The following is a 26,691-nucleotide window of genomic DNA, read 5'->3' on the forward strand; positions in this document are numbered from 1 at the left end:
GTTGCTTTTGCCCTGAAGAAAGTAGTTTTTTTTTTATGTTGTTCATTTTATCACTGTTTTCTTTTACGCTTAGATGATGATGATAATTCTCTGATTGTTCTGCTGTTACTGTAATGGTTTCATTTTCTTACATTTAAATCTTTGAGTTACATGGAACTTATTTTGATTTGTGCATGATGGATGGATCCAGTTCTCCTTCCCCCATATGACTAATCGTTTTTCCTGATACCATTTATTGAGTAATTTATCTTTTCTCCTCTAATTTGAAATGCTCCCTTTATCACATACTAAATTGGTGAATGTGTTTGTATTCTTTCTTTCATATTTAAGTTAGTGTTTGTTTATTATGAAAAAGTTCAGACTTACGCACAAGTAGAAGGAATTAGTCAATGAAACTCCAATAATTTTTTTCTTTTTTATTTATGTTTTTGCTGAAGAATTTTAAGGCAATCCCAAATGCCATGTCATTTGACCATTATATACTTCTGCATGTAGCTCTAAAACACATAGACTTTAAAAAGATAAATATTTGACTTTTTCTTCCAAATTAGAGAGAAAAACCATTGGGGGATGAAATTTGGTGTCTCTGCTTTTATTATAATAGTAATCAGGTGCTTCAGAAAGTGATATCGTAGCCTTTTAACTGCTTAGTGTCGTATTATTATGAAGCTTTCTCTCCACACTTGTTTTTAGGGGAGATCTATCTCTGTATCACGGTATTGGAATGTTTTGTTAGTGTAGAGATGTACAAATGATTTCATTAAATTAGCTGGAACACCTAATGAGCAGTCTGTATGTAGGCTGTGTGAATAATAAAACTGTAAGCAGTGGTTAGATAGCCTAATGTATGGATGGGAGCTGAGGAAAATTATAAAAGTGCTTCAAATATAGCTTAATCTATTTTTGAAAATGTATATAGGACTGCTGGAAAGTGATAACATTTTGATCAAATGCATGACTTATTCTTGAGAATAAGGGTGTCAGGGCATATGTCCTATTTGATTCTAGAGCTATACCACTAAAATTCATGCTCAGTTTTCAGTTTTATCAATTTCATATGAGAAAATATACTTCTGTGATATTGATGGGTACAAGTATTTTATGTAACTATAAATTTCAGTTTAGATTATATTTGTTAATCGGATTCCATGTATGGTATGTCTACCCTGATAGGACTTGTTATTGGTAATTCAGATATATCCTCAGATACATTGTAGGATGTCCCTCTATTGGAATTTGCCTAATGTTTTCCTCATGATTAGACTGGGGTTATGGGTACTGGGAAGAAGACCACACGAGTAAAGTGCCATTTTCATCATAGCATATCATGGGTATATATTAATATGATTTACAACTAATAATGTTAACCTTAAACCTGGCTTAAGTAGTGTTTGTCAGATTTCTGAAATATCAAGTTACTCTTCTTTCTCCTCCTTTCCATACTGTACTCTTTGGAACTAAGTTCACTAGATAAGCCTACATTTAAGGAGTGGGGAGTGATGCTCTCCTTTCTTTAAAGTGGAGTGTCTATATAATTTATTTAGAATTCTTCTACACAGATTTGTCTCTTCTCCTACAGTTATTTATTCAGTCATTTATATCATTGTAGATACATGGATATTTATACTGTGGGTTATAATTTGGTATTACTTTATTTTGTTAAGTTATTGCTGTTGGAAGATTTTTCAGTTGCTCCTGCATCCCTTTGACATAACTCTCATCAATTTTTGTTTTTGAGCATTTTTTGGCATTACAGGGTGCTCCAGGCTTATCTTGTATATTTCCTGCCCCAGTCCTAGACTCTGGCATTACTCCAAGAAGCTCTAGTTCCTTTTATTGGAGAATGGTATTAGAAACCAATATCTGGGTGCTAGGTGTGCTTGTTCTTACTGGGGCATCATTTCTTTTAGACGTCCTCAGTGACAAAGCAAGGAAATATATGTGCATATACTAATCTTCATATGTGCACATATGTATAAATCTATATGCATCTGTATGAAGTTAAATATGAATTATTGATTTCTCCAACTCTAATTCATTGCAACTCCTACTACTTAAGGGATTTTAAAAAATATTTTAAAATTTTATGGCAGTTTTATCCAATGCTATAACAGATATATTTTTCTTTTGTTTAGCTGTGGTTCTATATTTAGATGGACTCAGTTTACTCCTAGTTGTGTCATATAAGGACTTCTTCATTCTAGAATTACTTTTATTCTTTCACATGTTAACTAGTTTTTTATATGCAAGTCTTTCTTTTCTACCCAAAAAAGTGTTCATAGGTACTGTATTTCCTACTTTCTTACTCACATGTTTGAAATTGTAGTTTTTTTAGAAAGTAAGTATTGGATCTTGTCAAAGAGATATTTGAGAATTTTATCCATTCACCTTTTTATTCTCATAGTATTGTCTTTTGATTTTGGATGGATAATGTAGAAAAAGGGAATGGAGAATAATAGCATTGTGTTGATTCCTGAAATATTTTGCTTTCAGTTTTGTTTACTCTGTTTTCAGGTAACATTTTTCAAAAGTTTATAGATTAAGTTTGGGCCCCTTCCTTAGTTAGAACACTCCTGGTGTTTTCTTTGCTAATTTTATTTCTTTTAGTTAGTTCGTTTGGTTTTGAGAAAGGTAGGTTCAGTGATTCTGTATTATTCTGTCATCTTTTACTTTGACCAGCATAGTTTTTTTCCCCCTTAAAGTCCTTTATTATACATTATTGCCTCCCCAAATTTACTATTTATATTTAAGTACAATCACAATATCTAATTGTTATCTTAGGTGTCATCTAGTACAACTCATTTTATGGATGAAAGAACTTAATTGGCTATCAATCATTTGCATTAAAAACTGACTCAGTGATTTTTTTTTTCCTCACTAATAGTCTCAAACAAAAAGAAAACCACTTGCCTTTGCCAGGCTTTTTTTCAGTAAATGTTTTTGCGCCTAAGCATATTTGTGGTGACTAATTAGACTGTTTTTGTATGGATTTTTTTGGAAAGGAAATGTATATTAAAGGTTTTTTGTTAATTAGTAAGGTAAAATAAGTCTTTGTATTTCCAGGGCAAAGCAAGCGTAACTTCTCTTCAAAAAGATTGTTTTAGGCAACTTTGGTTGTTGTATAAATCTCATTCATCTTTTAGTAACAACAGAAAAAGAGCTTAACTAAAGTTTTGGTGAAATATATACCCTTATTTGAGAAGAATGATAATTTTTGAGAAGTCTTAAGATAATCAGTATATAAGCTAACATTTTAAACAAAGAAAGAAAACTAATAAAAATTTATGAACTGATGCACTGGGATGGGAAATAGGATATGACATCATAATATAGCATAAGTCTGCCAGTTTAGACTTATTTTTTAGCACTTAAGATGTTCAGTGTTTTAAAGATTTTAAAATGTGATTCTTTACAATATACTTTCCCCAAATCAGTGAGAAAAGGGAAAGTGCAATATTGCGTTCAAACTTTGTTAAAATCTTATCACTATAGTTACAGAGAGATATAGTGACTTAAAAAATATTTATACAGTGCCAGATGCTTGCTGTATATGTTTTACAAAGTAAATCAAGGTGGAGGCATAGTTATTTAATAGGGGAAGATTTGTTGGTTCTTAAGCCATGGTGCCTGACATAGAGAAAATTAGCACTTATGTGATAGCCCTTTATTTTATTATTGATCTATTTTGATGTGCTTTTAAATGCATTTAACAGCAGTGGTAATTAAGGTTGCAGAGTCTGGAATTAGACTTCTGAGTTTGAATCTGTGTTCCACCAATTGGTAATGTGTAGCCTTGGCTAGGTTGCTTAAGCTCAAGTTCTTCATCTGTAAAATGGGGATAATCACACACCTGCCTTGTAGATTCCTTGTGAGGATTGAATGAATTTATACATTTAAAGCTCTCAGACCCTGGCAGGAAGAACATGTTCAGTAAGTGATAGCTATACTTAAATCTTTTTTTTCTCTTTTGGGGAATGTGGGATTATTATTATCATTATTATTATTATTTTGAGACAGAATCTCGCTCTGTTGCCCTGGCTAGAATGCAGTGGTATTATCATAGCTCTTCAACCTTCAACTCCTGGACTCAAATGATCCTCCTGCCTCAGCCTTCTGAGTAGCTGGTGCTACAGACATGTGCCACCATGCCTGGCCAATTTTTCTTTTTTTTTTTGGTAGAATGGGGTCTCACTCTTGCTCAGGCTGGTCTAGAACTCTTGACCTCAGGTGATCCTCCCACCTCAACCTCCTAGAGCGCTAGGATTATAGGCATGAGCTATCTCACCAGGCCCAGGTTTATTATTGTTATTTTCAGGAATCCCAATGACAATCAAGTGGTTTATTTATATATATGTTTTCTTTGAAAGACTGGAGAATTTTTGACATGCAGCTTATTGTGGAGTTCTGTTTTTGGACATTAGATGTTATGCAATTTGGGAGTATTTACTACTTAATTCAAGAAGTTTGTTTTCAAAGTTTATGAGCAGATGTTTGGTAGTTTGGCGTGACTGTGAGGACGAGAAACTATTATGTACAAAGGGATGGCTGGTGAACTTTTGGTAGAGACTTTTTTCTTTCTTTTTTTTTTAATATGGTGGGTTATTGGTGTTTAGAATTCAGGACTATGGAGACAGCAACCACCACACCATTCATCATTAGTCATACCATTTCCCATCTTCAGTCAAGGACACTGTTTTTTTTTGTTTTTTTTTTCTTTTTTGCTAAGTCTTCTTTTCTTGTAATCTGCCCTTCTGACTCAGGGGCAGGCTAGGCAGACAACAGGTATATAGCTTCTGGTCCATCCTATATATACAATGTGAAAATCCTGCCTTTGATGTATTAATCTTTGGATCCCTGCTTCTCTTCACTGTAATGTTTCTTAACAGCCTGCCACTATCCTGAGCCCCACAGACTCATTTGAAACTGGGCTATGATGTCACAGGTTAGATCTGAGAGCTAGAATTAGTTAAAAACCAAAATGAAGGACATAGTGGGGAAAAATAGGCATGAATATTTGAGAAACATTTCAAAGTACATTAAGATTGCTTGATACTCAAATTTTTTTGCATTAGCTTCAGTATTTGATTCTGTATAGCACCAAATGCCTATAGAGTGAATGAAAGCCAATTTTCAGTTGGTTTAATTAAGTTTAATATATTCACATCAGCAACTGGTATTAGGGTAGGCTATGGAATAGGTATATCCTCTTTGTAATAATTATTTTGTTGACACAAAATTCTGTCTCTAATACTTTTTTTTTTTTTTTTTGGCATAGATTATCTCATTATGGTTTATAAAACAGTCTCACCTCCTCTCTTCATCTGTTTTCTGAGTAGTAACATCATTTCCCAGAATACCTAGCACACCTAATTCAACAAGACAATATTTGGCTTTGCTCTGGTTACAATAAGGTAAAACTCTGAAGCATCCGGATAAAGATATTACAGAAAGTGAATTCCTAGGACAAATTAGTCTATTTCTGTTGGAGAAGGTATAGCTTTTTCTAAGATTATACCAGAGATGAGACTGGTATCTGTTTTTGTAACTCTAATCTTACATATTCTATTCTACTTTAGCAAACTTCTTTTGAGTATATTATAAAGCATGCAATTTTTATTTACTTGGGTTCTCTTATCTATCAAATATTAAGAAGCTATTAGAGAACAATTTATTGGTGAATAAATTATTCAGTCGATATGCATCCATTTTTCCTTTTCTTCATGGGTTAGTTGAACAAGAAATCCAGAGGTATATGTTAATCTGTTATGGTTCACAGTTCTCACCAGGGAAATACATAGAATTCACTAAGTTAATTGAAAAGTTTTGAATATTTTTTGTAACTTACAACAAATCCCTGAAAATTAGGGCTTTCTGAGGAGTTAAGTTATATAGGTGCTGTTTAAAAAGGGAATATATTGCTATATGGTACAGTTTAATAAGCATTTAGACTATTTGGCTGAAATATGTTCTGTGTATTTTAATCCTCTTATGTGATTTGTAATATTTAGATCTATTTTCCATATGGGGTTCACTGGAAGTAAGACATTTCAATTAATGAATTGCTTCTGGGTAGAGTTCAACATGAATAGATTTTGCTGTAGTAAAGATTATAAAATATTATCTTAGAAGAAAATGTATTCAGCTTTAGGTTGAAGGTCAAAAGAAAAAAAGAAAATGTAGACTGATATGTAAAAAAATTAAGTCAGGTGTTATAAAAATTGTAATTGGGAAACTCTCTACCCCTTTGTTCCATTTTAACTTATCAGCCTTTCTTACTAACTTAGGCTTAAAACAATAGCGCTATCTCCAAGACGTGTCTTTCTTGTGCTCCTCCATCTCCAACCATTAAATTCTAACTTAGGGTCCTTGTTTTCTTTGCTGCAGTTACTTCAGTGGGTGATGTGTGGGTCCAAGGATGTGAATGAGTGTACCTTTATCCTACTTCTTTTATTTTGTAGTTATGTCACTTCTAACTTTATTTTCATTACTCTTTTTTTCTTCCTTGACTCACCGAGCTAGTCTCATCATTCAGAAGCTCCCTTCTTTTGCTGTTTCTTTTTTCCAGTGCCCGTGTTATATGTAGAACCTAGCTTCATGGCGTCATAAATGTTGGTGTTGGGAGAGAACATCTCCCATCTGTCTCATTTTGCAAGTGAGCTTCCTGCTAGAAAGTTGCCTGGGTGGAAGCAGGGACACTGACTAAATCTTGATCACACTCTGTTTTTCCAGCATGTAGAAGAGTGCCTGACATATAGTTGGCACTCAAAAATACGTATCGAATGGGAAAAAGGGTATGAGGTCCAGAGAGTTTAAGTGAAATAATACATGGGAATGTACAACATACAATATCATATGAATATATGTTATAAAAGTACTAGAAGGCTCTAGAAATATTATTTATTTGTTGTTAGTAGTATTAGTACAATAATAAATCATTATTAATATTTTAAAATTTATTACAAAATGACATAGAGATACTTTTCATTGTATGTAACAGAATACCTGGTCAGCAGTGGCTTAAACGAATGAGGATTTATTCTTCATAAATAAGAGGACTTTGGAGGTAGGTATCTGCCAACATTGACTTAGCCACTCAACAATGTTAGGGTTATTGTTCTGTAATTTTCTTGGCCCTTTCTTCATAGTTGCAAGATAGCTGTCCTTACTTTAGGCATCACCTTTCTGGTTGAAGAACCAGGAAGCAGCATGGATCAACAACAGCATCTCTGTTTTACTGGGGAACCAAAAGACTTTCTGGAAGCCTAGCAGTACAATAGACTTCCCCTTCAGTCATATCGCTAAACTGTTTCTCATGGCTACCTCAAGCTGGAAGGAGGGCTATGAAAGTGAATTAGCTTTTCCAGCCTCTGGTATAGATGGGAAAAGAAGAAGGAGTTTGGAAATAGATACTAGGTTTGCTGTAAAATCTACCTCTTTGACTAGCTAAAATCCAAATATATCCGTCTTTTCTTATGAATACATTTCACAAGCAATTCAGTCACCACCTCTCTAAGGGAGATGATAGCAATACCCGTTCTTATCTATAACTGTGTCTACCTCAAAGTCCAGGATGTCTGCTTTTCTCTATCAGGTCTCTTTGTAGCTTGTTGTTCTATGATGACCCACAGCCAAGACACAAACTTTGTGCCCCAGCACACCAGAAACTACAGTGGGTAAAAGAACAAGATAAATGTAATCAATCCTCACCTTTAGAAAAGGGGAGAATTAGAAACTCAAAATAGCCATTGGTTCACAAACATATATTCTGTAGGATGTGACTATTGAAGATTTCCTGTAGTAGATTGAATTCCTCAGTTAACTGATCTGCTGTTCTTATATATGATCCCTGGGAGGGTGTCCCTTGGTCACATCTAACCACAAAGTTTTAATTACTGTAACTATATAATATGTCAGGTAGACTGATTCCTCCCACTTTATTCTTTTCAAAATTATTTTGACAATTTTAGAGACTTTCCCTTTCCATATACCTTTTGGAATGTTTGTTTAGATCTACCAAAAACTTTGCTGGGATTTTGATAGGAATAATGTTAAACTTATAGCTCAATTTGGGAAGACTTGACGTCCTTATTATCTTAAGTCTTCCAATCCATGAACATGGTAAGTCCCTCCAATAATTTGGCAAGACTTTAATTTCTTTCAACAAAATTTTATAATTTTCAGTATGTAGATCCTGTATTTATTTTGTTAGGTATATACTTAATTATTTTATTTTCCTTGGAGCAAAGAAGTATAATTGTAATTGGTATTGCCTTTTTAAATTTCAATTTCAGTTTTACTGGTTAGTATGTACAAATGTAATTGATTTTTGTTGATCATCTGTGACCTTGCAGAACTCACTTAATAGTTCTAGGAGTTTTTTTGTAAATTCCTTGAAATTTTCTACAGAGAGTCATGTTATCTGCAGATATAGATGGTTTTATTTTTTTTGTCTGATCTGTATACATTTTTTTCTTGCTTCATTTTGCTAGTTATAATTTCCCATACTGTGTTGAATATGAGTGGTGAGAATGGACATCCTTGCTTTGTTCCTGATCTTAGGGAGAAGGAATTCAATGTATCAATCATTTTGCTGTTAGCTATAGGGTTTTTTGGTATATGCTCCTTATGTATTTCAGATAAATCTTGGCTAATTCTATGAGTGTTTTCTTATCATGAATGGGTGTTGGATACTTTCTAGGTACTTAAAAATACTATGAAGGGAAACTGGTTTATTCTTTTTTAGTTGGAAGTAGGGTAGTATGTGAATGATAATGTCTGAATGTTGTCTAAGACATATAATACTTAAGGTACCAAAGACATTACCTGGCTTTGAATCAACTTCATGTATGTCTCCCTATATAGGGGAAGATTTATTAAAATAATTACATGTGAATATTCTTTCTTTTCTTGGCTTTTAAAATAAATGTTTCTTTAACATAAACATTTAAAAAAGCACGTTTTCTCAGTATTTTTGTTGGTCTTGCACTGAAATTATTCCCATAAAACTGACCCTCATTTTACTATCAGGGAAAAAATACTTCCATGTGGTTAGACAGTCATGTTCCATGTTTTATAGTGCCTTTCATTCTTTTGCAATTTTTTTTTTTTGTGGTGGTTGTGTATTCTTATATTGCAGCCTGCCTCTAATCTTTTCCTTGTTTTAAAAATAAAACTTAAAAAAAATCTACAGGAAAGTTACAAGAATAGTATAAAGACTTTTTTTTCCCTCCGGAGCCATTTGATAGCTGTTTACTTGATGCCTCATCATCCCTAAATACTTTAGTATTTCCTATAAAATCATTCTCCTACAAAACCGTAACACAGCCATCAAAAACTGTGAATTAACATTTAGGCATTACTACTATCTAATCCTCTAGCCTCATTCATGTTATTGCCTTAATGTCCTTTTATGGTAAAAGGATCTGCTTTGAAATCACATTTTGCATTGAGTTATTGTCTCTCTTTAAGATTCCTTTAATCTGGACCAGTTTCTCTTTTTCCTTGCCTTTATATCTTTGACTTTTTTGAAGACTACATGCCAGTTATTTGAGAGATTGTCACTTGATTTGAGTTTGTCTGATATTTTCTCCTGAGTAGGTTCAAGTTATATACGTCTTTGGCAGGAGTATCTTCAAAAGTGATGCTTTCTTCCTCTCAGCGCATCCTATCAAGTGACACCTGACTTTGGTTTGTCCCATTATTAGTGATGTTAACTTTGATCAGTTGATTAAAGTGGTGTCTGCTGGATTTCTCCACTGTAAAGTTGTTTTTCCCCTTTGTAGTTAATATGTGTTTTGTGAGGAGGTTCTTTGAGGCTATGTAGATTTCCTGTTCTTCTTCGAACTTTCACCCCTTTTGAACTCCGGTGCTTGGCACTTTGCTGCCCCAATACAGGAACACCCTTCTCACCCTTCCTGGGTTCCCACACCCAGTAGGGAGGCTCTCCTGAAAGCACATGGGGCCGTCCTCCTGCATGGATACAATGCACCGCTCACCCCATTTACGCTCTCCTGCCCCATACGGGTGCCCCTTTCACTTCCTGGACTTTGACACTCCGGCCGGGGTGTCCTGTGCAGATGCACATCTCATTGTGCTCCAGCTCTAATGCTCCGTGCTGCAGAGATTTCTCTTTTTGGAGTCTGAGACTGTGGTGAGCTGCCTGCCTTGGTGGATGCTTTCACCCTGTTTGAACTCTGGCACCTCATGCCAGAATGCTCTTCTTTTTGGCCACTCCAACCCTCCTTTCTCTCCAGTGTTGATAGCCCATGTCAAGTCACCCTCATACAGATGCTTTCCTCATTCTGCTTGTGCTTGGACACCCTCTTCCTTCTGGATGGGCTCTTGTATACTTCCTGAGGCCGCCTCTTGCTTTCTCCTGGCACAGCTGCCTGCCTTTTTTGGCCCCACGTAATGGCTTTATGTTGAGCTGGTATAGAAGGGTAGGGAGGGTAAGGGCAATTCCAGTCTCCACTTGCTATTCTTAATCAGCCCCCTGTTGTTTGCCTTTTCACCTATTTTTTTCTACCTTTTCATGAAAGGGTAGAAATAATTTATAATATTGTAAATGTAAAGTTTATTTTTCTTAGTGAAAACTAGGTGACTGTAATCCATTGAATAAATGTACAAAGCCTGATTGTTTGGGATATTATGAAAGAAATAATCCTTGCATGTGGGAGTTAAGACAACCCATATCACAGTACCTTACCTTGGATGGGAAATAGATAGTGTAGACTCAACGTGCCTCAATTCAACCTTTAGAGCCAAAGATCCATTGCTGGCTCTGCCTCCTGGTTTCTAACTTGTGATACCTCTTTGCAAGTCATGACATCTTTTTTTTATCCCTATTTCCTCATCCATAAGATGGGGATTATAAATACTTACCTCATGGTGGCTGTTGGGGAGCTCAGATGCGATAATGTATTTGGAAATGCTTTGCAAGTGGTAAAATGCTATGTAAATGTGGTTATTTGGTTCTAATTTATTACATAGTCAAAATTGAAATGTATAGGAAATTAAGTCAAGCATGTTAATTGCACTTGTGACTTGTAGGCAAATTACCTCTGATTCATAAGGCAGGGAAGAGGTCAGCATAGTCTTTGCCTTTTGTTGCCACTTTATATCCATTGTTCTGTCATCATTACTCAATCAGGCAAACACTTCTGTCTTGAAGCCCTGCACACTCATTATGCCTCTGTGACATATTTCCACCTTGTAGGTGATTTTTACCCCCTGTGTATAATTGTATTCCCCATCCCAGAGCCTGCTGTCTGTCATCTTTAGTGACATCAGCATCATTGACCTTCTATGAGTTCTTTCGTGCATTTATAATTGCTTGTGGCACAATTCTGCTTGTATATATCACTTAATAGGGATCTTAGAGTGAACATATCTAATGCTGAAGGTAATGCTCTTCTTCTGGCCTGCTCCTCCCTAGAGCTTCCATTTATGTTGCGGGTGTCACTCTTTGTGTTAGCCTTCTGGGTTGGAAACCTTTAACTCTTTGCTCTGTCATCTTCTGTACCTAGACAATTACTAAGTTCTTTTATTTTTGCAAAAACCTCTTTCCCACTGGAACCTCCATTTTCCCCTAATTAACAGTGTACCTCTAGCCCTTAAGATCGAATCTCTGAACTTTGGAAATAGCCGTTTTCAAGGCAAACATTAGGCCTTCAGCTTGCCAGGTCCTAGCCTGGGCCTCTGTTGAATTATTGGATGAAAAGACCCTTGGGACCTAAGCCAGTTCTCTGAGAAGCCAGCTGATCCCAATGAACCAGGTGATACAGAATATATCTCCAGAGACCTGTAAAAACATCCAGAGGGTAGGGTTCAGGCTTGGAGAAGACCTGCCCTGTCAGGTCCAGACTCATGCCTGGAAGCACCTAGAATCTACCAAGACCTGATCTCTAGAGCTTGAATTTCATCATGTAAATATAGCTACTGTTAATATTTTAGTGCATTTCTTTTTTACTTATTTTTAATGCATAGTTTCATTTTTTTTACTTTTTCTATAATTATACTATATGTATAAATTTTTATAATATCTGTTAAATGAAGAAAAACTTTTTAATGGTATTTTAGTACACATGATTTTCTCTTTGTTGGTGTGCAATACAGATGAATTTCAACCTAGGATGGGGTTACATCACTATAAACTCATTATAAGCTGAAAATGCATTTAATACACCTAACCTGCTGAACATAGTAGCTTAGTCCAGCCTCCCTGAAACATGCTCAGACATTTACATTAGCCTACAGTTGGGGAAAATTATCTGACAACACAGTACACCAGCAGTCCCCAACCTTTTTGGCACCTTTTTGGCACCTGGACCAGTTTCATTGAAGACAGTTTTTCTGTGGGGGTAGGGGGAGGTGGAGCCTCACTAGCTCACCTGCTGTTCACCTCCTGCTCTGCCCCACCCCCTTCCTAAGTTTCATGGAAGACAGTTTTCCATGGAATGGGTGGTGGGTGGCGGAGACCTGCAGCTTATTAGCCACATCCTTCCCAAACACTTTGTGTATATTTCGAGCTGTCTGCACTGCATTGGTTCTACAATGGAACTCATATTCAAAAATAACATGAATTTTTGACTTATCCATGGTTTCACAAAAATTACTCTGAAAAACAATTTGAAAGATAATCACAAGCCAAAACTGTATGCATTTGAAAGACTGAGGATATACCTTCACAGTAAAAATAAACCCAAAAGTGTCAAAGTGAAATGTCAGAGATAGCAACTGTCAAACTTAGTACTTAAGTGTATTGGACATCTTATACTTAATAAGCTAATATGTTGCATGTATCAGCACTTAATTTTTTTTACAGTTGAATAATATTCCATTGTGTGAATGTACCATATTTTGCTTATTTATTCATCAGTTGATGGACATTTGGATGTTTTCCACTTTTTTGCTATTAGGAATAAAGCTGCTATGAACATTGATGTACAAGTTTTTGTGTGAACATGTTTTCATTTCTCTAGGGTATATACCTAGGAGAAGACTTGCTGGATTATATGTTAACTCTATGTTTAACAATTTGAAGAACTGCCATATTATTTTGCAAAGCAGGTACTCCATTTTGTATTTTGATTAGCAGTGTGTGAGGGTTTCAACTTCTTCACTTTGTTTTTAACATTTACCACTTTTTTTTTTTTTTTTAAGTATAGCCATCCTGGTAGAAGTGAACTGGCATTTTACTGTGATTGTTTTTTTTTTTTTTTTTTGCATTTCCCTTATGGCTAATGATGTTGAGCATCTTTTCATGTGCTTATTGGCTATTTGTATCTTTGGAGAAATATCTATTCAGATCTCTCTTCCATTTTTGAATTGGATTATTTCTTTTTATCATTGAATAATAATAGTTCTGCATATTGTCTCTGGGTTTTTTGAAGCAAGATTGGGAGTAGAATACATTATTTTTGACTATTTAGTTAGGAAATGTAGTGAAGCAAGTAATCAAATTTTGGATCACCTAAAAGAAACAGAATTTAAATATTAAAGGTAGATTTGGAATTAAGGGATATTAGCATTCATTTTAAAAGTTGTTAACAATAATACAATAATACATTTTGCAGGTCAAATTTCAGTTAAATGATCTTAGTCGTTTTATTAAGGTAATTCTCCATACTCATGGGCCGGGCGTAGTGGCTTAAACCCATAATCCTAGCAGTGTGGGAGGCCGAGGCAGGAGGTTCCTTGAAGTCAGGAGTTCCAGATCAATCTCAGCAAGAGCGAGAGACTCTGTCTCTACTAAAAAGTAAAACAAACAAACAAACAAACCAGGCAACTAAAAATAGAAAAAATTAGCCGGATGTGGTGGTGTATGCCTGTAGTCCCAGCTCTTTGGGAGGCTGAGGCAGGAGGATTGCTTGAACCCAGGAGTTTGAGGTTGCTGTGCACTGGGCTGAGACTACCCTCTCTACGCTAGGCAACAGAGTAAGACTCTCACTCTCAAAAAAAAAAAAAAAAAAAAAAAGGAAAAAGTAATTCTCCCCACATATGTACAATAGTGTCAAATAATTAAATACCTACTTCTCTGCTCACGAAGTCCCCAGCTACACTGAGAAATGAGTAAGGTTTTCTAATAATTCTACTTTCCCAAGTAGTCTTATAAGATAATATTCTTTTTCTTTGTGGCTACTTATTCTTTGTCTCAAATTGATGAAACGTATTTGTAATCCTAGAAAGTTCAACATTGTCATTTTCTTATTTCTGAATATTGCTTCAGTAACATTTAGGTATATAGCTGGCTCATTTTGTTTCTCTCTGGAGGTCACATTCAAAATATCAACCATGGGAATGCGTGAGCACTGGTAAATCAGAATGGACACTGGCCCTGACTGTGTACTTCATTCTTAACATTCACTTTCATCATTTTATTCATTAGATCTTTGATGTTATTCTTTGTACTTTGAAGTTTAGCGAACCTATACCTAGTCCAGAGCTTTATTTTTGATCTAAATCTTTCCTATCTTGGCAATTTCTGATGATAATTTTCTTTTTAATTAGTAAATTGGTAATTGTTTTGACTCAGTAAGTTTGCTAGGTCAAAATCCAGAAATTATTCTTCTATTCAAGATGATATTCTGCAGATAACCCAAACCTCTCTTCAAGGAGATGTTTCTGTACTGCAGAACTGGTGATGATCCTGGAAGTGTACCATTCTGAAATGATGATTCAAGCTACTAATTTGTGCTGAACAATTGAGGGTTGTATATAATCTGAATGGAAACCGGATGTTTTGGCAGTTTGCTCCTGAGTGGGTTTCTCTTGGTTAAGATTTTCTCCTTGGCTAAATAGACTCTTCAGTGTGTGTATCAACTTTTAAAATATTTGAATAAGGAAGGAAGTTTTTTATGAAATACACAAATTTAAGGATACAATTGTATTTTATAAAAATATTCTTTATTTTTTCATGTGCCATAAATTCTCAATGACTTATTTTCTCTTTCATCAAAGTAAATGTTTAGCTGCAAATAAATATGTATCTTATTCACCCAGTTTTTAGTTATACATATGTATAGATTATCCATGACTGTTCAAGCAACTCTTGCTTTCCTTTAGTTTGTTGCTTATTTTCTGAGTTGCTTTAATGGAAACCATAGGGAGAAAGGAGATTATTACAACGGTCTGGTCTAGGTGTGACATGATGGGTTATATAAGGGTGGTGGCAGTGACAATAAATAGCAGATGTATTTTGCATTCTTTTGGAGGTAAAATCCATTGGGAGTGGTTGGGTTTGTTGTGTGAGATGGTGAGGTGAAAGAAATGATTAAAGATGATTCTCAGGTTCCTGGTTTTACCATTTGGATAGATCTGCCATTTATGGAGATGAAGAAGACTGAAAGAGATGAGGTTTAGTCAGTTGCCTTTTGGGCTCAGATCCGGTTCTCTGACCTCCTTCTCTGTCCCTTTCTGTACTGCATGGAGCTGCATTTCACAGGTGTCCTTACCTTTTGGCTTTTGTGAGTTGATTTGGGCAACAGGAGGCACTGATAGAGGATGAGAGGGTAGGAGTGGGGAGAAGGTAGGGTATTTTCCTCCCCCTCTTTTTGCTCTGGGTGGTGCCCCAGGAAGTGGCAGTTTCATGCCTATAGCTTCAGCTCCTATCAGACAGTTCCTTCCTGTGTAGTCCCAAGTCCCAATGGGCAGCTCCTGCTGCTGTGCTAGCCCCTATCAAATAATCCCAGCTTTTTTGGGGCTTTTATAATAACAGACTGAGTGTTTTTTATCTGAAGTGCTCAAACCAGAAGTGTTTTAGATTTTGTATTTTTTAAAACATTTTGGCATATTTATATACTTGTTGAACACCCATAATCTGAAAATCTGAAATCTGAAATGTTCCAATGAGCATTTCCTTTGAGCTTCATGTGAGCACTGAAAAAGTTTCGGATTTGGAGCATTTTAGATTTCTTAATTTTTTGACTAGGGATATTGAACTTGTACCACCTCTTCCAGTGGGTCTCTATAGCCCTTAGGCTGATAGTGGTTTCTTGCTGGGCAAGAAGGGGCAAGGTTTCCCTCCATCCTTTTAGGTTCTCTGGGTGGGTCTGAAAATCAAACTGACAATGATTAACAGGAGAAAAACATACAAATTTATTAAGTGTAAGTTTTACATGACATGGGAGCCATCATAAGGAAATAGTGATCCAAAGAAACAGTTAAACCTCAATATTTTTAATGGTGGGTTTGATGAAGAGTGGAGAGTTTGTGGGGAAATATGATAGGGTAAATGAGTATGATTTAATGGTAACAAACTGGGAGAAACTCAGCTTCAGATTCTTCTCTGTGTCCCTTCATTTTGAGAGATAAGGGTATTTCTTTCCTATAGGTATAGGAGGGCGTGTTTCCCATGAGGGCCTTATGACCTGCTTCAGAGGAGGGTCAGATATTTTTACTAGGTTTCATGACTATCTTCTGGGGAAAAGAGAAGGAGAAGATCAGAGAGACCTTCCTGCTTGTGCCATTTTTAAATTCCTTTAATTTAAAATATGCAGTATGCCAAGGTGCCATATTTTTTGGGTAGTGTGTTCTGAGCCCTGTCACTGCTGCTACTCATTGTGGGGTTGCTTCACCATTCCTCATTTGGGATCTTGGCTCTTCCATTGCCCGGGTAGCCACATTTTTGTATTTTCTCTGTTTTAATTCCTAGAGTGGCTTTTGTTTTCCTAACTAGAACCTGATGAATACAGGCTGCAAATTAGAGAGTTCAGTTTTGTGATTTGCGTCAGGTTTAATATTTCTGTGATACATTCCAGTGGCAATGTTGTTAGGTGAGTTGGGTAAGTGAGCTCAGATGCATGTCTGTACTCGAAGTATAGATTTGGGTATAAACTCAGACTAAGGGTCATCTTTAAAACCATGGGAGGAATGGATGGGATCATCTAGTGAATAGAAGAGAAGGGAATCCAAACCTAGGTCTTAAGGACCTCCAGCTCTTGGGGGATGGGGAGGGAGATGGAGAAAGTAGAGAGACCAGAGAGGTCAGAGGAAAAATAGGAGAGTGATGCTACAGCAGACATTTTGCCAAATGTCTATGGCATTTGGTATCAGTTACCTTGATGAAAGCAGTTTCAGGGAAATGGTGAGTGGTTGAGGGTCTTTGTCAAAAATGAAGCAGTGGAAGAGCCAATGGGAAGATGATATACAGACAGTTCTTTCAATGTGTTTGTCAATGAAGGGGAGTCAGGAAATGGGGAGATAGGAAAACATTAAGACAAACTACAGTTTTATAATTGTCTTTTTATTTTTAATATATGTAAATTTGAAAATAGATTTCAAATAAAAATATAAGTTATGCAAGGAAAAGCCTTCCTTTGATTTTGTCTTCCATTAGCCTAGTTCCCACTCCTTTCTCCCAGTTTCACAGCTATTTGTCTCTTATATACATACATATATATATATATAATAAAATTTTTGTGTGCAAAAATACAAACAAATGTGATTATGCTTTCTATATTTCCCCCTTTTCCCCCAGGAGTAGCGTACTATGTATATTTTTTAGTGTCTTATTTTCTCTGAACAATATGATCTGGAGGGCTCTCTACTTTGGAACTTAGAGATTATTTTGATTTTTCTTTTGTGAGCAGCTTTATAGGAGTCTCTATTCTGAAGATACTAAAATGTCACTGACCAGTTACCTTTTACTATTACAAATAATACTGCAGAAAATAGCATTGCATGTGTACAAGCATGTTTGTAGTAAGCTAAATTCTAAAAAGCGTAACAGCTAGGTCAGAATATATACTTTTGCAATTTCATTAGAGACTATCAAATTGCCTCCATAGGTGGTGGTCTATTTCTATTTCCACCAGCAATGCATGAGAGAACCTGTTTCCTCACAGTTATGTCAGTACAGTGTGTTATTAGACTTTTGGGTTCTTGATAGTTGAGTAAGTGAAAAATGGTACATTTTTTTTTTAACTTAGTGCAGTCTTATATTTCATTTATTAAGAATGAGGTTGAACTTCTTTTGTATATTCAGAAACCATATGTGTTTCCTTTTTTTGTGAACTCTCAGTTCATATATTTTACCCATTTTTTTCCTATTAGATTTTATTCTTTTCAGTTTTGAATTTTATATGTTAGGCCAGGAGCTTAAAAGCTCAGTGTGACGGGAACATAGCCTACAAAATGGGCTGATGAGCATTGACTTTGGATAGGGGGTGGTGGCCAGATTATGAAGTACCCTGTAAAGTCCAGTTGGTCTTTATATCTGCTCTTGGTTTATAAAACTTATTTAACATATGGAAGTAGATATCCTATTAGGAATTCTTTAGACACAGTAATATCTGAAGTAACTATGTTACGGGATCCACAGAGCAATTTAATTTGGAATGAGGACAGGGGCATATTAGCAATGTTCTTTTCTACATAGTAAGTGAAAAGTCTGTCTTATACTCTGATTTTGATTATGTCCAGGCCTACTTAGCTATATAATTAATTTTCAGTAGTTATTGGTAGAGCTTGGCCAGCTATTATTTTTCATTTAAAAGAAAAAAAATTTCTTTTTTCTTCATACAATAAACAGAGTTCAAGGTGATCCTTGGTTTCCTCATCTTATTTCTGTGAAGCACTCAGCGGGCCTATTTTAAAAGAACAAACTCATTATGTGAATAATTTCCAAGAATAAGTGCTTTTTCCTAGGAGCTCGTATGTTCTACTTCACTCACAGACTCGCCGTACAACCACTGGCACTATACAGCGGAGGGGCCAGTTCTTGCTCTGAGAATTTCAGATTGGGAGTGTAGGTACTCTGTCAGTCTGTCTCTTTCTTTCATTTTTCCTTTTCCCTTCCTTCTTCTCTCCTCCTCCTTCCTTTTCTTTTCTCCTCATCCTCCCACTGCTCCTACCTTAGCTAGCTAAAGAGAGAATACCTGCTCATGAATCACTTACATTGCCCTTAGAAAAAAGATTTCTGAAAACATGGTTACTCAATGCTGAGCATTATACAGTACATATAAAGAACAATAAATGAAATGTAGAGGGAAAAAATTTATCCGTTGACAAGAATTTTTATTTTGTCTTTTATTTAAGGGGTTATTTTTTCAAGATGTACCTTTAAAATGGTTTAAAATTCTCTTATTAAAGCATATGCTATTCTGTAAGTTTTTAGTGGGCACTCAATGACTGTATTATGTAAATAAACTCCCTGGGTATGATTAAACATAGTACACATTTAAACTGGACTTGTTTTGTCTTCTAGAGTTCTGTGGTAAAGAAACTCAAAAAATGCTTTTGGGTCTAAAACAATCAAACTTTTTTCTTTCTTTGTTTTGTTCTTAGTGAACTTTTATTTGTATCAACCTACTTACCCTCCTTATTTAGATCTATGAATAGACTCCTTTTATTGTTTTATGTTGCTCCTCTGGTTGACTTTCAGATGGAACAGTTGTGTAAGATAAATGTTTTGTTCTCCTGGGTAGAGTTGATGCGAACCATGCTGTCCCTTCCATAATGCCACCATTATGCAGAAGCCTGCAGGGGGAAGGGAAGATTGGTGGTTGTGCGAGTCTGCCAGTGCTTTGGGGTAATAGTCCTGCATTCATTATTAATTCTCCCTTTACTTCTGTGTGTTCTGCTGATTACAGAAGGCCAAGAGCTGACATGTTCAAAATCTTAGAAAACTCGAAAATAGCAGAACAGCTGCTTTTGAAGCCTGATTATTAGTTGTCTTACAACTATTATGAGGCAACCTTAAGGCAGTGTAATATGTTTTGTTTTTAGATATTGTTTGTATTATTTTTGATCAAGAGGCAAAGAGCCACTAATTGAGGCATTCTAATTTCCTTAAATTCACAGTCTCTGGAGTCAGTTTGTCTGGATTTCTAAGCCTAGCCCACACTCTTACTGTGTGATTTTAGGCAAGTTGCTTTTCTTGTCTAAGCCTTAGATTACTCTTCTGTAAAACTGGAAAGATTACACACAGAAATGAATGTGACATGCTTGGCTCATTGGTAGACATATAATATGTAGTCAATACTGTTAGCTATTATTGTTACTAATCAGATTTTTAGTACTCTAGATTTAAAAATAATTTCTTGTGTATATAAAGAAATAGTTTGGAAAGTAAATGTCTTTTGATTAAAACAAATAATAATTTATTTCTCTTTCTTGGTTCAGTGAATACAAAAGCTTTTAGCAGGGGGGAGAAAAGTCCCTTAGAAAATGTATATCAGATTACTGTTTTCCTGATGGAGCACAGCCGGAAAATAGTTTGTTCTCACCTGAAAATGAAAGGAAGCTGTTGATTATAAGCTGTATGGAAAAGGAAATGTAAAAAAAAAAAAAAAAAATTAAAGGGCTTGATTAGTTTTTTTAAAGAGAAAACAAGCAACGCATGCTTTTAAAAATTCAAACAATACAGATGGATGTAAATTAAATATTCATGTGTCTCTTCTCAGGATTAAACTTTAAAAAATTATAAAAGTAATGTCCATGCAAGTTTTTTTTAAAAAAGAGAAAGAATATAAAGGATGTACATGAATATAATATTGGAAGACAACTGAAACTTCATCTTACTTTCAAGGGGCAAACACCTCAAATAATTTTGTATATATGCTTCTATAAATTTTCTTTGTTCAGAATAGAATTTCCCTGTTTTTCTTTTTCCTTTGTAAAACACAATTGAGATACTAGACCTGTTCTTTTACACCTTGCTGTGTTTCACCTGATGATATAACAGATTATTACAAATTACCACTTAGAGATTTATCTTGCTTTCTGAACAGGTGCATGATATTTCAGCTTCAGTGCTATAATTTATTTAACCAATCTCCTTATAATGAATATGTAGGCTTTCTAGGTTTTTTGCTCTGTCAATAACCTTCAGTGAGAATTATTTATATATGTGTATATATGCTTGTGTGTGTGTGTATGTATGTATGGGTATGTGATGCAAGTATCCTACAAGCATGTGTATGAGAAATTCTGATGTGCATTTGAATGTTTGATAGTTATTACCACCTTGCCTTCCAAAGAGCTTCATCAGTGTTGACTGCTATCAGCAGAGGAAGAGATTGCCAGTTTCCCCATTCCTTTGCTTGTACTAGGTAATATCATACTTCTTAATATTTTTCAATTTGGTGTGAGAATATAAGATCTTATTTCATTTTGTGTTTTAAAAATTAAGTGATATCAGCCGGGCGCGGTGGCTCACGCCTGTAATCCTAGCACTCTGGGAGGCTGAGGCGGGCGGATTGCTCGAGGTCAGGAGTTCGAAACCAGCCTGAGCAAGAGCGAGACCCCCGTCTCTACTATAAATAGAAAGAAATTAATTGGCCAACTAATATATCTAAAATTAGCTGGGCATGGTGGTGCATGCCTGTAGTCCCAGCTACTCGGGAGGCTGAGGCAGAAGGATTGCTTGAGCCCAGGAGTTTGAGGTTGCTGTGAGCTAAGCTGACGCCATGGCACTCACTAAGCCTGGGCAACAAGTGAGACTCTGTCTCAAAAAAAAAAAAAAAAAAAATTAAGTGATATCAATGTATGTCAGGATAAATTCCTAATGGATCAGGGATCTAAATGCAAAACCATATGTGTATTAGAAGAAAACATGGATGAATTCCTTAGTAATTTGGGAGTAGAGGAAATGCTTTAGTTATTACTCAAAACCCATGAGCATTAAGAGAAAAGGTTGATACATTTGGTATCCTAGAAATAAAAAAATGTATAATATGAAGCCATATCCCCAGTACCTAGAGTAGAGCCTGGCACAAAATATTAATCCTCATTGTACTGACTGACTGATTTATGCCTCTAAGTAGAACTATCTTTTGATAACATTAAATAAGATATTGAGTATACTAACACAAAACTGTTCAGAAATAATTAAGATTGCCCTGTGTTCATAGGAGAAGGGATATTCTCTTTTGGGAGATGGTTTCCTAAAAGGTTATGTAATTTTGTAGGCACTTGGTGTATTCACAGGATTCCTGTTGACTCCAAGGACTGGATCATCAAGTGTAATACAGTCATGTATCACTTAATGACAGTGATAAGTTCTGAGAAATGTGTTGTTTGGCAATTTTGTCATTGTGTGAACATCATAGCATGTATTTACACAAACCTAGACGATATAACCTACTATCTACCTAGGCCATATTGCTCATGTAGCATGTTACTGTACTCAATACTGTGCGCAGTTGTAACATAGTGGTATTTGTGTATCTAAACATATCTAAACATAGGAAAGGTAATAGTAAAAATATGGTATATAAGATTAAAAAAATGGTACAGGTGTTGTAGGGTACTTACCATGAATGGAGCTTGCAAGACTGAAAGTTGCTCAGGGTGAGTCAGTGAGTGGTCAGTAAACGTGAAGGCCTATTAGGACATTACACTACTTTGGACTTCATAAAGACTCTACACTTAGGCTACACTAAATTTGTAAAAAATAATATTCTTAATTATACGTTAAACTTAGCTTACAATAATTTTCTAACTTTTTAACTTTTTGACTTTTCTAATAACATTTAGCTTAAAATACAGTGTATAGCTGTATAAACATATTTTTTCTTTATTCTTCTATTTTTACAGTTTTTTCTTTTTAAACTTTTTGGTTAAGAACGAAGGCACAAACACACACACTAGCCTAGCCCAACACAGGGCCAGGATCATCAACATTACTGTCTTTCACCTTCACATCTCCTTCTACTGGAAGGTCTTAAGGGCAGAAACACCCATGGAGCTGTCATCTCCTATGATAACAGTGCCTTCTTCTGGAATACCTCTTTAAGTACCTGCCTGAGACAGTTTTACAGTTACCTTTTTTTTCATAAGTAGGAGAAGTATACTTTAAAATAATGATAAAAAGTATAGTATAGTAAATACTGGGTCATAGGGATTTTTTTAGCTTCATTATAATGTTATAGGATAATTGTTTTATATATGCAGTCTGTTGTCGGCCAAAGCATCATTATGTGCTTCATGGCTGTATTCACTTATTTTAAAAGATAACACTGGCAGAATTCCAGACAGAATATATTACTTTGTCTTATTTATTGCCAGAGTGCTCCTTGAGAGGGCTTGTGGTCAGAGTTGTTTGGTGACTTAAAGGTGACGAGGTAGAAGAATGTGCCAGTCTGATGCGGATGGTTCTGTGGTTAGGATTGTTTGTTTGTTTTTTTTTTTTTTTTTAAATAAATTGGCAATCACTATGTATTTTTTATTGTTAGCTAACAGGCATCTGTAACTTTTTCTTACCTGCATAATTCATTGCTCATAGTTATTTATTGCTTTGACTATTGAAATTCAACATTCATGCAGTAAATATTTAATGAGTGTCTACCACGTGTCAGGCACTGTAGTAAGTGCTGGGGATATATCTGTGAATAAGATAAAACCTCTCCAACCTAAGTATTTGTTAAAAAGATCAGTGACTTTCTTGAAGCTCATTTCAGAAGATGAATATGGCCTTCAGAATTTTCGTTGGTAGAAATGCCGTACGCATGTGGTCCCACACATTCTCCCTCTGTCATCCTTCCCTCATCCTGTACCTACTTGCACATCATTTAGTGTTACATGGCAATTTGAATGTCTACTGTGTGCCCATCACTGTGTTAGCATGTGGACATTCAGAGATGGGAAGAAGGTGGCTGGCTTCTTGATAGGCCTTGAATATCAATTGGAAATCACGGAAGATTGAAATAGTGCTAGGATCAGACTGATAGCAGAGGAATGTCATTCAGGTTGCATCGTGGGGAATAATTTGAGAACTAAGGAAGTAAGTGAATACTCATTTTTTCTGAGTTTGAGCAGGGAAGTGACAATCAGATTTATGTTTTATATAAGGCCACTTTGCTGACTGGGAAAATAGAGCATGGAGTGTGGGTAGGGGAAAGAAACGAGAAGGAGTGAGATAAGTTAGATGAGATCACAGTATTCAGGGATATATATTAATAGTTATAAGGAGCTTCCCTTGCCTTTTATTGTTTCAAGAATTTTTTGATCTTGCCTTTTTATAAAATGATTTACCATCTTTATAATGAAATGTTGGGGAAATTTTTTTTTTTTTTGCCAAGTTAGATGCTCTGTTGTGCTTACCATCCTTCTAAATGTAATGCTCTTACTTGAATCTTCCTTCCCACATAAAGAATGTACACACAGACATCTGTATGTCATCATAGTTCTTCATGTCATTTGACCTTAGCGTCCATTCTTACTGAGATACTGTTGAAGGTGCTGCCGTTTTCAATTTTGGTTTTTCTTTCTTTATGGTAATCGTATTTTAATGTATAAGGACCCTTTAGGCAACTAAGGTATCTAAAAGGCAGGTGGAATAGCATCAGACACTTTAGATATTTATAAATTCGTTTTAGTAAATACGATGGGTTTGGATTATTTGTTGCATTGCCAGTGACTTTATTATAGTTTATAATTATTTTATCAAGTTGTTGATAAGAATAAAAGGCCCACTTTGAGGTAAATCATTAATTTTCAAGGCAGACAACTTATATTTTTAATAACTTCTAAAGTTAAAGAAAGGTTGGTATATGCCAATACCTGTGCCTGAAAAATCTTAACACATAATCCAGAAGGGAGCAATTCATTTTATATTCAGCGGTAAGATTAGGGCCAGTTTCACTTTAGTTTTTTTTCCCCCATCATATTATGGGGGTATAAATATTGTTAAGGTTACATATATTGCCCTTGCCACCCCTGCCCCCCCTCACTTTAGTTTTTGAAAGTTATTAAATGGTACTCTCAAGGATTAAAAATAAAGGAAAGGAAGAAAATGCTTATTCTCATTACAGTTTTAGTGAAAAGCTATGGCACAGATTATACATTTTTATATTTATTGCTCAGAAATATTTCTATTTTATAGCAATTGCCTACTGTGTTGTATTTCCTGTTTACTTGACTCTGCCCCTGCTTTTCTCACCCCTCCCCCAGCAGTCCCAGTGCCATCTGAGTAAGCACTTGGATGTTTTTGAATGATTAAATGTGCTACTTACTTTTCTTTTTTGTATTCATTTTTTAATAGAAAATGCGTCAGATGCAGATTTATGGCTCCTGAACAGTTGCACTGTAAAAAACCCAGCTGAAGACCACTTTAGAAACTCAATTAAGTAAGTAGAAGTTGATTTTTTCCCCTATTTTATAGAATCAAAGTAAGACTTAGCATCAGAAAAATAGCTTTTAAAAGACTCCTAATGTCAATATAAATATTTAATATATATTACAAAAAGTATGAGTTGGACTTTTAAGGTTATTGTGTTTTGAATTTGTCTGCTAAAGAATATTTTAATGTGGGTTTTTCTAACAGGTGATTTGAGTATTCGTGAAGTTAGCTATAGGTGATTTGAATATTTGTTAAATATTAACTATGTGCTTTGCTCAGAGAATCCAGTGCATACTTTGTGAAATTGCCTGACATTGCCCTTGCCTCTCTTCTTTTCCTGCCTGTTAGCACTGCTCTAGGTGCTATAACACCCAGCCTTCAGGAGAATTACATCTTGTTGGGGAAGGTGGGCCTATATGTCCTTCTTGCTTTGTCCCTTCAAGTTAAAATGCAAGAAGTATCCATTTTCTTCACATGTGCTTTGAATCTTATCCCCACCCACCTTCGTTGAAACCTACTTCAGTAAATTATTTCCTCATTCTATATTTTGAACCTCTTCAATTCCGTTGGTGCCTTTTCATTGGTATTTAAACACGCTTAGGTCTAATGAGCCCATGTACCTGTGTTAACTGTTGCTCTTTTTTTTTTGGCCTTCCCTGCCAGACTTCTTAAAATTTTCCACTTCTTAACTTTACTCTCATATTCATTCTTTTCCCCCTTTATTGGTTTTACTGTGAAATATATTATACATACATAAGAGTTTATAAAGCTTGTGTAGTTTAAATAATAATAGACTTCACACCTATGTATCTACCACCCCAAGTAAGAAAGATAACATTGTTGAGATCACAGAAACTGCCATGTGTCCCTCTTTCAATCATACCTCCCAAGAAGTAACCTTTTTCTTGACTTTTGTGAGTCATTCCTATACTTTTATTAGTGAATTTATCATTTATTAAGTGTATCTCTAAACAACACATTATTTTGTTTAGCCCTATTTTGAACTCTGATTATTGGACTTATACTGTTTGTGTTCTTCTGAGATTTACTTCTTTTCCTTAGCATTATACTTTTAGATTTATTCATGTTGATGGGTGTAAAATAACTCTGGCTATTCATAGAATTTGCTGCAATTTATACATTTTTATTATTGATAGAGCTTTAAGGTTTTCCCAGTGTTTTGCATTTATGAACGCTGCCACTATGAATATTTTAAACATGTTTTCTGGTGCATAGGAGCAAGAATTATTCTAGGATATGTACCTAGGAGTTGAATATTGGGTCACAGATATGTGCACATTAAAACTTTAGTAGCTAATGCCAATGTCTTTTTCACAAATGCATGTACTAGTGTTCATTCCCACCAGTAATGGATGTCTGTGTGTGTTATGCTCTATTTTGGCCAATACTTGATATAGCCAGGCTTAAATTTTTGCAAGTCTTTTCGTGATGACAGTATGTCATTATGGTTTTAATTTGCATTTCCATAGGTTTATTAATGAGGTTGAGCATCTTTTTATGTGTCTGTTGGCCATTTGGATTTTTCTTTTTTGTAAAATGGCTTTCCAGGTCTTTTTGTTCATTTTAATTTTTTTCCTTTTATGTATTTGTGGGTATGTATTATATGTGTT

At 35.3% G+C, this 26,691-nt stretch overlaps 1 protein-coding gene across 5 annotated transcripts in view; it reads left to right on the forward strand.

Annotated features, from left to right (window-relative positions):
- The window catches only part of CDKAL1 (CDKAL1 threonylcarbamoyladenosine tRNA methylthiotransferase), a 594,702-nt gene that overhangs the window by 65,194 nt on the left and 502,817 nt on the right, over window positions 1-26,691 (forward strand). For all 5 annotated transcript variants that reach the window (XM_012753511.2, XM_076010495.1, XM_020280124.2 and 2 more), the window contains one exon: window positions 24,983-25,067. In XM_012753511.2, the coding sequence (XP_012608965.1) occupies window positions 24,983-25,067 (85 nt within the window). The remainder of the gene's footprint in view (window positions 1-24,982; window positions 25,068-26,691) is intronic.

Source organism: Microcebus murinus, chromosome 15 (genome assembly GCF_040939455.1).
Source record: "Microcebus murinus isolate Inina chromosome 15, M.murinus_Inina_mat1.0, whole genome shotgun sequence".
Taxonomy (NCBI): Eukaryota; Metazoa; Chordata; class Mammalia; order Primates; family Cheirogaleidae; genus Microcebus; species Microcebus murinus.